General features: G+C 43.8%; 1 protein-coding gene across 2 annotated transcripts in view; it reads left to right on the top strand.

Annotated features, from left to right (window-relative positions):
• The window catches only part of LOC126299280 (cytokine receptor-like), a 431,253-nt gene that overhangs the window by 199,993 nt on the left and 218,638 nt on the right, over nucleotides 1-12,622 (top strand). For both annotated transcript variants that reach the window (XM_049991064.1, XM_049991063.1), the window contains 2 exons: nucleotides 4,730-4,868; nucleotides 10,766-10,938. In XM_049991064.1, the coding sequence (XP_049847021.1) occupies nucleotides 4,730-4,868; nucleotides 10,766-10,938 (312 nt within the window). The remainder of the gene's footprint in view (nucleotides 1-4,729; nucleotides 4,869-10,765; nucleotides 10,939-12,622) is intronic.

Here is a 12,622-nt window from a genome sequence, read left to right as displayed (position 1 = left end):
CCTGTGACAGCTTTGCGGAAGGACAGCTCGCGCAAAGCAACAGGCGTGCGGTAGGCCACAGCGGAGGATGGTACACAGAGCGCTGACGCGGCCTAGTCGATACTAGGCAGTTAGTAAACAACGCTACGCTGCCGTCGCCGCTAAGTCTCCTATTCGCCGATTTCCACCAATGTCAGGCAGTAAAGGAAACTCCAATGGAAAACGCCTATTTCCGCCAATAACAAGACGCAATGCAAACGCCAATAAAATGAACTCCTAGTACCCTTCCTCCTCATCCTTACATCCAATCACAACACTCTTCCATAGTATATATGTACCCACACTTGCGCTCATTCAGCAGTTAGCAACACACCCTGAGGAAGGCGTCTTGCAACAGACGCCGAAACGTTGGAATTTTATAAATGACAATGCGGTCTCTAACCCAGAAGAATTTTATTGACATTGACAACGGCCGCGGAAGCCTACGGTTACATTTACTTGAAGGCAGTTTGTTTATTGCCATACTGGTTTCGCTTCTTTTATTTGTGAAGCATCTTCAATCGCTTGGATTACGCGTTTCTTTTTATACATACAGTAAATATATTATGTGGTATTTATAATGTGTTACTCTGTTACATACTGTCATGTTTTTCTCTTGTTTGGCAGGTTAGAATCAACTTTAGTTGCACGAATTTCGTGAGGTGAAAATTAACTTTCGGTGTTAGACACCATTTCCCGCGCTGTTACCCCATGTGTGTGATCCTGGATTAGGTCTACATGCTCCAGCTGACAGATTTCCGGCTTTCTTCCACCCACATTTGCTCTAACACATCGCTTCAATCACTTGCACTTTACGTTTTGTGTTCAGCTTGTTGTATCGAGCGGATGTACATACACGGGTATGGAGACAACTTCATGAATCCATGGACCCTGCATGTCAGGGCGGGAATGTTCAAGCTGATGGAAACTCTGTAATGGTGTGAAGCGTGTGCAGTTGGAGCGGTGACCTATTTCAGGTGGAAAGGGGATTTTTATTAGCAGACGGACGGTGTAGCTATGGGTTCCTCTCTCTCGCCGGCCGCAGCAGACATTTTTATGCAAGCTGCATGAACCAAGACTCGTACGTTTCTTGTCGGATCTTCTCTGCCTCTGGTTGTGGTAAATGCTATCATACGTAAAGGGGTTGCTGAACGTCTGGGCAGAATTCTCCGTCGGGCAGGAATTGAGCCGATTTTTCGTAGCAACAACAAAATAAAACACAATCTGGACTCGACGATAGATACAATAGACAAGTTTCATGGCGCCGTGTCTACCTATTTACATATCTCTGTAAATACGCATACCAATACCATTTTCTTTGGCACCTCCGTGTATTTTTCACTTGTTGTGTGTGTGTGTGTGTGTGTGTGTGTGTGTGTGTGTGTGTGTGTGTGTGTGTGTGTGTGTGTGTGATTGAGAGACAGAGACAGAGAGAGAGAGAGAGAAAGAAGGAGGGAGGGAGAGAGAGAGAGAGAGAGAGAGAGAGAGAGAGAGAGAGAGAGAAAGGAGGGGAGATGAAGATTCATTAATTATTTATTCTGGTAAATGGGTTCATTCAAAACATCCTCCATCTGCTTGTCGTAATCTAGTGTGTCCAACACTACGGTGCCATTTCCTTTGTCCACCTGTATTACCACTATCTGAGAGTTGTTCTTCAGCTCCTTGATGGCATGACGTTCCTCCTTACTGATGTTTTGCTTCGGAGGCTTTGCGTGAGCGGCATGGGACCCCTGATACGTCTAGATACAACTCTCACAGGTGACACGTACGTAAACATCCTGCCTGATCACCTGCATCCATTCATGTCCATTGTGCATTCCGGCCGACTTGGGCGATACCAGCAGCACAATGCGACACCCCACAGGTCCAAAACTGCTACAGAGTGGTTCGAGGAACACTCTTCTGATATTAAACACTTTCTCTGGCCAGCAAGCTCCCTAGACATGAACATTATTGAGCATCGTACCGAGAAAAAACCAGCTGCATGCAAGGGCGAATATGGCCCCCAAGGATAGGTGCGTACTAGTGTTCATCCATTGTGCCTTCCAGAATGATGTGACCACCCAGGGACTGACACGAAAATATCCCCCAGACCACAACGCTCCCTCCTCTGGACTGCACCTATCCGACAACTATTGCAAGGGTTTTGCTTTCAGACGTTTGGTCATCTGTTATCCGAAAAGGCCTTTACAAATTACAGCCTTCATCACCGATGAACAGCACTCAGCATGGTTGTATGAACCAGACGCCTGCTGTGGAGACCAAAATGCATCAACACTAGCTGAACGGTCGTTGAGGAGACACTGCCGGTATCCCCTCGGTTAATATGGGTGGTCACCTGCTCCACAGATGCACGTCTGTTCGCCAGTACGCATCACCGCAGCCGTCGTTCGCTCCAGGCAATAGCGCCATTTTGCCATGCACGGAATAATTTAACCATGACGGCACGGCCGGCCGCAATGGCCGAGCGGTTCTAGGCACTCCAGTCTGGAACAGTGCGACCGCTACGGTCGCAGGTTCGAAACCTGCCTCGGGCATGGATGTGTGTCATGTCCTTAGGTTAGTTAGGTTTAAGTAGTTCTAAATTCTAGGGAACTGATGACCTTAGATGTTAAGTCTCATAGTGCTCATATCCATTTGAACCATGACGGCACGCAAACAATTTACAAACTTAGCTTTTTCGGAAATGCTTTCTGAAAGCCAATGATCGTGCCCTTTTGAACTGCCAGTGCTGCCATCTTCCGTCTGTGAACGGTTATTTCACGTGGACATCGAACATGGGCGGTGATCACATTACTTTAACGGACCGTGTGAATACTAATCTCAGCACATATACTATCCTGGTGGAAACAATTTCGTACTTGAAGAAGTTTTTTTTGTTGTAATCGTTTTCACTTTTTTCCATCAGAACGAAGGTCGGTTGGTAATTAGTGAAGATGGTCACAGGCGCTGAAAAATCTTTTGCTGTGGTCGAATTTCATTCGTATCAGTCTTTTATTACAGAGCAACAACACTTCAGAGTGAGATTCTACAAAGACGCACAGACTTCGAACGCCATTCAAAGATTATTTTCGTAGCCACTGTTTATAGTGGCCTTTGTCGAGGGAAATGAATCATCCGACAGTGACTGAAGAAACGATTAGGGGTGTGTGGGAGCGTCTCCTAAGTCTAACACGGAAATCGATGTTCAGAACGAGCAGAGAGCTAAACATTCGACAGCCGAATCGTTTACAAGTTCTTAACGAAACTATAGAAGTTAGTTAGTTACGTGTTCCATTGACCAATATCACGGTAACCGTTATAATGCGATTCGTGTCAAGTGTGTAAGAAATATACACATGAATCAAGGTTTCTTTTTTTTTTTAAGACAAAAATTTCTATTACCTACCCCATTCTCTTACATGGCAAAAATGCATATATTATACCTATAGATTTATTTATTACTATTCAAGAATTCATCCATGGTACAGAAGGAGTTGTCAATAAGACATTATTTCAATTTATTTTTGAAACTATTATTGATGTCTGTCAGACATTTTATTTCATCTGGCAATTAATGGAAAAATCTTACAGCAGCATATTTTGCCCCTTTTTGCGCCAAACATAGGTTTTCTGGTATTATAGAAACATTAGCGTCGCACTCCAAGACAATGTAAGTCTTCTTGAATCGCTACACGATAAAGCAGGAAATGTAGGAGTGTATTTTACGTGAGAAATCTTTCGTTACCGGGAGAGCAATAATTTTTTTACGTGAGAAACCTATTATAACCGAGAAAGGAATAATTTTTTGATGGCACTATGATTAGACACAATACTGTATGTGGATCATAGAATATTCCTGTAGCTTGTTCATAACTCACTAACAGTTCATTTCTTACGTGCGACAGCGCAGTCTAAACTCAAAACCTTCGTTTTCTTCATGGAAATGACCAATACAATACACGTGTAACTGGACATGCTGAAAAACTGTTTCATCTCGCAGCTAGAAACTAACATCATGGACATCATTAGGCAAGAGCTTGATGTCAAGCCCAATTCCAGCTTCATGTTTGTGATCTCTTAAACACGACATTAGATAATCAATGGATCGGTTGTGGTGGGGACAATGTTCAAAAATTCCTTTAATCACCTCTACGCCCATCCGACGTGGCATGATGCGATTTTTTGTGTGGAGTTGCATGGAGGTATCAGAGTTTGTGCTACTTTTACCAGAAGACCTACACGTGATATGAGCTGACATCAACGGAGCATGTTGTTTGTGCAGTTAATTTGATTGCAGACCCAGTATCTGACGAATACGCAAAGGGGAACACATGACGTACTTGTAGCAGAAACTTAATGTATTTCTCTGAATGATTACTAAGTTCCGTAAGGCTATGTCAGAAAAATAAACCTGAGCTTTGTAGGTGACATTGCAAATGTCGTTTTCAGTAACTGTGTATCTGAATAAATACAGAATTTCCATTAAAATTATGATATTCTAAGAAAGTATACCCATGTCAATGCAAATAAAATGTGGGATTTTATATTTTTCGGCTATCCAGTTACAGTTATATACTAAGGGTCACATTTTTGTTTTAAAAGAAATTATGGTCCATAATTGTCTTGTGTTTTATTCACTTGTATCTTTACTTCAGTCTGTACTGGCATTATGCTATAAGTAGGTTTGTAATGCAAGCGAAACATAACTATGTCTTTTATCCTTTTACAGATAGACCCATACCAATTTACAATTTTATTTGTACCTCGGAGAACTGGTCGAACCTCAATTGTTCCTGGAAAGAAAGAGAAAACCCAATAGCAACCACCTATAAACTTAGTTTTCATTTGCCTGGTCGTTCCGGAGGAAGGTAAGACTTAAATAATATAATTCATGTGCTGCTGCAGTATGAACGGAATGTAATACAATGTCGCTTTTCTCGGATTTCAATTTGTTTGTCATTTTCTTATAAAGGACAGAAAAAATCAAATACAAGTTATGTCGTTTCTTCTCCCTGATCTTACTTAAGGTTCAGACTTACTGGTGAGGTTTTAAAGCTGTACGGTATCTGTAGTTACTAATGTAACGCCAAATATGTAGCGAAACTTCTGTACTGACTTTAAATTGCTTATTTAGCATTTCAGATTAATAATCGTTCAGTTTATTTCACTGAAGCAGCCATTGATCATCAAGAAAGTAACCTGAATACTTATAGCAGATCGTTTCTCGATGAAATTTTCATTTGAAGAGTAATGTCCAAAATAAGCACACAACCACAGTATGCATTGAAGTATACGTGACAATTATTTGACGATAAAATTTCTTCTCTTCTCCACGTTTACTCTAGGAGAAGTGCTCTTCTATTAGTGATTTTTTTCCGAATAACGGTATTAGGTGCAACATAGTTAAGTTACTATTCACTTAACTCGTTGCCGTTACGAGCTAGTAGTTCTGGCAACTGAAATGTGAACACGACAAAAATACAGTTGATTTTTTTTTGTACAGTCAAAAAGGAGTCCTGTGGCGTTGTTGGGCAGCAGAATTAAAACAAGAATTGGAAATTAGACTATCATTCAACCAACTGAGCGTATGGAACTTTCAAAATCCATGCGCAGCATGAGAAATACCAAACTGATCAGATAGCTACGGACCGCGTATTCTATTCGTTCTGGGTCGCTCTAATTCACTGCAGAAAACTGCTGCTTTAGCGCTAGTCTACGTTCGTAAAACTTTAAGCTATTAAAAACCGAATAGTGTTTTAAGCCTACCTTTCGACATTCCGGCACCCTGCATACGTGCATCGTGGATATTGCAGTATGTATCTTTCTCATTAGAGTAGGGTGAACGCTATCACAAATATATTTACAGATAAAAAACTGTGTTCCTGATTGGCACCCGAACCCTTGCCTTTCAGAAAAAAATTATTTTATTTGCTGCACTATCGAGACAGGACTCATGTCCCAACCTGAAAGCTTTACTTGTGTCAGTCCCTTCATCTTGTATTCCAAGCCTCTCAAAGTACCCTTGCGTACTTTTCCTGGACTGGCACGCCTTGGAGAAGGATACAAAAATGGTTCAGATGGCTCTGAGATCTATGGGACTTAACATCTGAGATCATCAGTCCCCTACACTTCGAACTACTTAAACCTAACTAACCTTAGGACATCAAACACATCCATGCCCGAGGCAGGGTTCGAACCTGCGACCGTAGCAGCAGCGCTGTTCCGGATTGAAGCGCCTAGAACCACTCGGCCACAGCGGCCGGCCAGAGGGATACAGCACAGAAGCCACAACCTGGGGCTTGTTTCAGATCGAATCATTCTCTATACAGGAAAGTGGTATAGACGGCATTATAGACTGCGCAACACAATTAAAGAGTCGCTTTTTAGAAAACCCTTAATTGTCACTCATTGCGACTCAGCAGTTTGAAATTTGGCTCAAAGGTGCCTATAAGCTTCCTCTGTAATTTTGCAAAAACGTGGCGACCTGTAACCTCACCCTCGGGCGCTACGATGTTCCAAACGGCAAGTTGTCGACACGCGTGAAAAAAAGGCCAGGCCTCAGGACTTCACGTGCCATTTAGGATGGGTTAATGATGTCACGTTGCCACTAAATTTAACCAAAATTCAGTTCAACGCCTCCGTGGACGTGTCACACGTTGGGAGGATCCTCTCATCTGCTCTTACTCACATCTCACGCTCTGTGATTGAGGTCAGAACTGAGACGCCCAGAGTTGAAATCAAGCGGTTTTCTGATGGATGGCCGCGGAAAACATTTAAGACACACCGTCGCTCATAAGCGACACGACATGGGCTCAAAGAGTAGCATAAAGACGACAGTTAAACCGCCCCTTTTGTTGGGGCATTGATTCCCACCCATTTCGCGGTCGAGTAAGCAACAGGGTGACATTTTTTAACAACTTGTGGCACGACTGACACCCTTCTCTAAGGACACTGTGGAACTCGATCACCATTGAACGTGCTCACACCCCTTTGTGGGGCAGTGTGACCTTAACTTTTGTTCTGGTGTACAGGTTGGTACCACTAGGGACCATACAAAACCATTCAAGAAAATTTGGACACGATCCGAAGCAGCAAAGGGTGCTTATACATTTTCAGGTCTGCTGTTTCGAGCCCTTCTGTGGCGTGATCATGGGGGTTGCAACACTAACACATGTTTGAATAAAACAGCAGAGGGTCCCTCTAAGGCACTCCTGTTTGGCAACACGCTCGGTGGCACCCAGCACCATTATTGACAATTTTAAAAATATACTTGTACTGAGACAACCTGTGAAGTAGTCCTAGCTGCTTGCAGGCATACAACTCCTTGACACACCTTCAATTCTAGATGTTCTAGCAGGCGGCTAGGACTACTTCTCAAGTTGTCTCTGTACAGGTACATTTTTAAAATTCTCAGTACAAGTCGGCGGGTGCCATTGAGGATGTGGCCAAGCTGAGATGTCTTAGAGGGACCCTCCGCCGTTTTCCGTTTTATTCGCGCACATGTCAGTGTCTCATTACCTCACGATGACGCCACAGGAGGCTTAAAGATGAATATGCACCCATTGCTGCTTCACATCACGTCCAAATTTTGGTGAATGGTTTTGCACGGTCCCTAGAGGTTCCACCTTGAGCATGAGAGCAGAATCTGTAGTCACGCTGCCCTCAAAAGAAGTTCCAGCAGTGTCAATGTTTGTCAAGAACGTTGTCCTGTTGCTCATCGCACCGCGAATTGTCATTTTCGACCGCCAAATGTGTGGGAATGAACGCCCCAGGGAAAATGGTACAGAGATGGAGCCCCTCCATTCCCACACCGGCATGATGGCCAACACTAAAGGTCTCCTGCCATCTCTGCATAAGGGTTAGTTTTCACTAATGTGATGTTAAGCAGGATGTGGGTACTGCAATGTTTTCGTACGTCTGGTTAAGATTAACCATTAATATGCGCCCATCTGGAGATAGATTTGGTCGAAAGTTGAACGAAGGGTAGCGGTCTGAAGGGCTGAGGGAAGAAAGTGCCAAGGCAAGAGCCAAAGGAAAAAAAAAAAAAAAACTCTGCGATCGTCGGATCGGGTTGTAAGAGCAGTAGCGGGTTTCTTACTGCCTAGGACAGGTCATCCAAAGGTATGCTTTGTTAGCAGTCCTTATCATGCAGGTCGATACCTTTGACGTTGTACGCTGGTGTTACTCGACCGCTACTGCTGGGCGCCGGTGTCGGTTTCGCAGTCAGCGTCAGCATACCTGTAACAGTTAGGTTCATCATCGTTTTGTGTTCCATAGGTCATACATCGGATTCATAGTGTAGGGTAGTGTTGGCGGTTTGTTTGTGCGTTAGTGTGCGAACTCGTCGGTTTCCGTTCTGTAGACTGTTGGTCGGCTTTAATGACATCTGGCGTATCCAGTCAATGTTGCTGATACGCAGGGGCTTGCCGATGTTGTATCTTGTTGGTGTCTGTTAGCTTTGTCATAGGTAGTTGTGTCTTTTGCCGCTTACGCTTCTACCTATGGTTGTGATCACAGTTTCCCAGAGTAGGGATGAAAGGATTTTTCGAGTGTCTCGACTTTCTGTATAATCGTGTGGCGTATTTTTTGAATACTTCCTTGAGGGTTTCGAGGCGGTATTCATTGTGAAGATCCAACGGTGCGTGAGTAGCGTGGAGTGTTGCTAATGAGCTAATGATGTGTAGCACTTTGTTCTGTACGATCTGCAGGCGGCGCAGTCCTGTAGGAGCTGCATATCCCCAGACGGGAGCTGCGTTCGTCATCAGAGGTCTAATCAGTGTCATGTATATGGACCCCGACTCCCTCCTATTCAGTGTATTTTCCCTGTCGAGCATTGCGTAGAGTTGTTTGAGCCTCGCGTGCGCTCTGTTAGCAACGTATTCAATATGGTCCCCCATGTAAGTTTCCGGTCCAGCCAGACATCGAGATATCTTGACTTTCTCTCGGAAACGTATTGGGCGTGCATGTGCTGACAGAGTTGATGTTTGCGCAGTAGCTTCGGTCTGCGTGTGAACGGAACTGTTTCGCATTTCTCGACATCGTTCCAAACAAGGCTCGGCAGTTCTGAGTGTCGTCTGTATTGGTGAATTTATGTTTGACGGTTTCCAATCTTGCGCAGGGATGGGCGTGTCATCCGCGTAGATGGCTAACGTCGTGTTTTGTGTTGCTGGAAAGTCGTTAATGTACAGGTTGGACAAGATGGGGCCCAAGATGCTTTCCTGGGGTACTCTAGCTTCGATACCGTGTTGTGTCGATTGTTTGCCCTGCACGTCAGTGTTAAAACGTTTGTTCGTGAAATGTGAGTGTATGAGACGTACGAGTCCGTACGAGAAACGAACATCGCTTAGTTTGCGTATAAGGCCGTTGCGCCAGGGACGATAGAAATCTTTTTCGATGTCCAGGAACACGGCGTCTGTGATTTTGTACGTGTTGTAGCCGTGTGTTATATGTTCGAATACACTGAGGAGGGAAAATGGTGGTCTTACCGAGGCCTTTATGCCACTCCCTGAGGCTACGTCGTGTCGATTGGAAGTGGCGACGTGTCTGAAATGTTTCCCTCTGTCACCCATCAGAAGCCGCGTCATTTCAACACAGAGGCGTCAAAAGAAAGGCTGAAATTGGAGAAAGAGCGGCTGTGACTAACTACCCAACGCGTGACACTGTCACGGTGGCGTTGGGCTGAATTTTGGTTAACGTGACATGGTTAATCCACCTTACACGACACGTGAAACGTGGCCTTGCTGTTTGAAGCGTCGTCGAGCTCGAGAGTGACGTCACAGCGCTCCACATTTTTGCACCGTTACAGAAGAAGGTCTTAGGCACCTTTGAGCTAAATTACAAATTGCTGCGTCGAAATGAGAGACAATTACGGGGTTTTGAAAAAGTGATCCTTTAATCGTGTTGTGCTGTGTAGTTGTGGGAGCGTTTCGTCAGTTGTGCCTGGTTAAGTTAGCCGGTACCTGCATTTCTGTGAGAGGAACGGTCCGGGATCGAGAGCATATTACGGGGGTTATTCGGAAAGTAAGGTCTGATCGCTCACGAAATGGAAATCACAGTGAAAATAAATAAAAAAATTATTTGCAGTAGTTTTCCTCCGGCTACTTCTCTTCATAATCGCTACTCCGACTTAGATACTTAGTCATAGCGTTGTACCAACCTTCCAATACTCTCGTCATCGAAGGCAACCGTCTGTTTTCCGACAACTCTCTACCCTGGTCTGCAGCACACTGTCTGTGTCAAAATGTTGTCTTCATAGCCGGCGGTTGATATGAACAGAAAAGAAACTCGGAGGGAGCCAAGTCTGGGCTTGGTTGATCAAAGACCTCCTGTCGAAAACGCTGCGGAAGTGACCTCGTTGCCCCTGCCGAGAATTGTCACAATCGAGGAAATGTATGACTGTTAGGTTACGTGGGTTTGTATAAGTCAGGCGAAATGTCTCAGCAGGCTACCATACTTGGTGGAAGACACTCTTTTCTAGGCATCTTTACGTGCTCACTCCGCTCTCAGAACTGAAAAGAATGTCTTGACGCGACAGACGGGTGTACTGGATACACTACCCAACTCATCTGTGCAAAGCTTCATCGGATTTTCACTGTGGTTTCTATTTTTCAACTGATCGAACCTTACTTTCCGAATAATCCTCGTACATCGAAAATAATTCTTGAGCTGTAATATAAATGCATCTTTTACTCAAATATTAGGAGAGAATTTTTCACTGTCGTTGTTCATAATAAATTATGTATTTCTGTTATTAAAATGTCTGCAGGAATCAGTTCGTGTGCCCAGGCAACACTGAACGGTTCCATTACTGTCTCTGGAACGGCACGACTACTCCGAGATACCGCACTGAGTATGAGTTCTACTATTTCCAGTTCACTGGAACGAATGTTCTCGGAGAAACCGTTTTCCCAAAGATTCTGTTTCATCATTACGGACATGGTGAGTGCTGCACAGAAAAGACAACTTTTCATGTTTTCATGAAAGTAATTACACTAAGTCGACTTCACTGTGGGATTTTGAAATAAATGAAAAATTTCTTTTCTGTTGTAAAATATTGTTTACGAATACAATTCACCGTTCATTATTACTATTAGTGTACAGTTTGGTTGTTCATTTTTGTTGTTTCGTTGCGCTATCTATGTTTTATACCGTGTAATTAAAATTTTCTCCTTTTGCTTCATTTTGTATGAATAACAGCAATGAGGTATGAAACTTTTTTTATAGTGAGGTTACTCTTGGATTAAAAACAACTCATTATATTGCAACATCAGGAAGGATAGAAAATACGAAAGTTTACTTACTATGCGTGTACAGTGTAGCAACAGGAATACACAATTAACTTTTGATATATGTGGGGATATACAAGTTTGTTATAATTGACATTTCGCTATTTGCGTCAGTGTCGATGGAAAACTATTTGCCGTACGCGTACCTAAATTTCTAGGAATGATGTACAGACTGCGCGCTGCAGGTAGTATTAGTGCCATGACTTGCCGTTGGGCGCCGCTATTGTTCGGCAGTCAACATGGGTCTGGACATGGTGAGGAGGCTTTACTCATAAAGCTGTTTTACCAAAACAACAGCAACAGTGCTGCGGCTGTCGACGCATTAAAGGAATCCGGAGAGGTCCGTAATTGAAGAACATGATCCGGTAGTTCGGGAGAGGCTGACAACCAATTGTGCCACAAATTGTTGAAGAAGTTCCTGTTACCATGCCTGAGAATGCAGGACGCAATGTGCGATCTTGAAGAAGAAGATGAGCATAGCGAGGTAGACAGCTAACATCCCACCAGAGATGTTTCCGACAGCAGCAAAGAAATCTCTAGTGTTGTCGTGGATGCAGATGTCGTCACATTGTTCAACGTTTGTATCCTAGAACGCAAAAAAGGTACACAATTAAAAACCGTTACCCCTCACATGGAAATTAAAATGTGTTTCTTTCAATGGTTTATTCGTCATTTCTCTTCTGCATGTCCTTACGAATGTTTCCACGAAGTTACATTGTCATACGATCATTCGTTTGCCATAAGGGCATTATCAGGTAGCTAAAGTTTAATTATAACCACACTGTACATGGTGCGAAATGTAGTACAGAGAGCTGGCACCTCTGGCAATAACAACGGCTCTAAGCGGCAGGGCATCGAGTTCGGATGAGCTTGGATGATGTCATTCTATGCTTCCTCAGCTGCATAGCAGAGTTTATCAGTAGTAGTGGAAGTGACGATCGGACATATCCGAAAGAAAAGACATCATTTTATCCTGCAGCCGCTATGAATCAAGACAAAACGGAATTAAAGACATGAGCTGCCAGTGGGCAGCGATTTATATCAAGGGGCAAATTAAAACTTTGCGCCGGACCGGGATTCGAACCCAGGTCTCGTGCGTACTAGGTAGTTTCGCTGACCATTACTCCATGCGGACATCTTGTAAAAAAAAGTAGACATCAATATATAATTAAGCCGATGACGGTCGCAGGTTCGAATCCTGCCTCGGGCATGGATGTGTGTGGTGTCCTTAGGTTATTTAGGTTTAAGTAGTTCTAAGTTCTAGGGGACTGATGACCACAGCAGTTGAGTCCCGTAGTGCTCAGAGCCAAGCCGATCACGGTCAGTAATTCCTTCAG

This window comes from Schistocerca gregaria, chromosome X (assembly GCF_023897955.1).
Source record: "Schistocerca gregaria isolate iqSchGreg1 chromosome X, iqSchGreg1.2, whole genome shotgun sequence".
Taxonomy (NCBI): Eukaryota; Metazoa; Arthropoda; class Insecta; order Orthoptera; family Acrididae; genus Schistocerca; species Schistocerca gregaria.
This window is presented reverse-complemented; position numbering and strand designations above follow the sequence as displayed.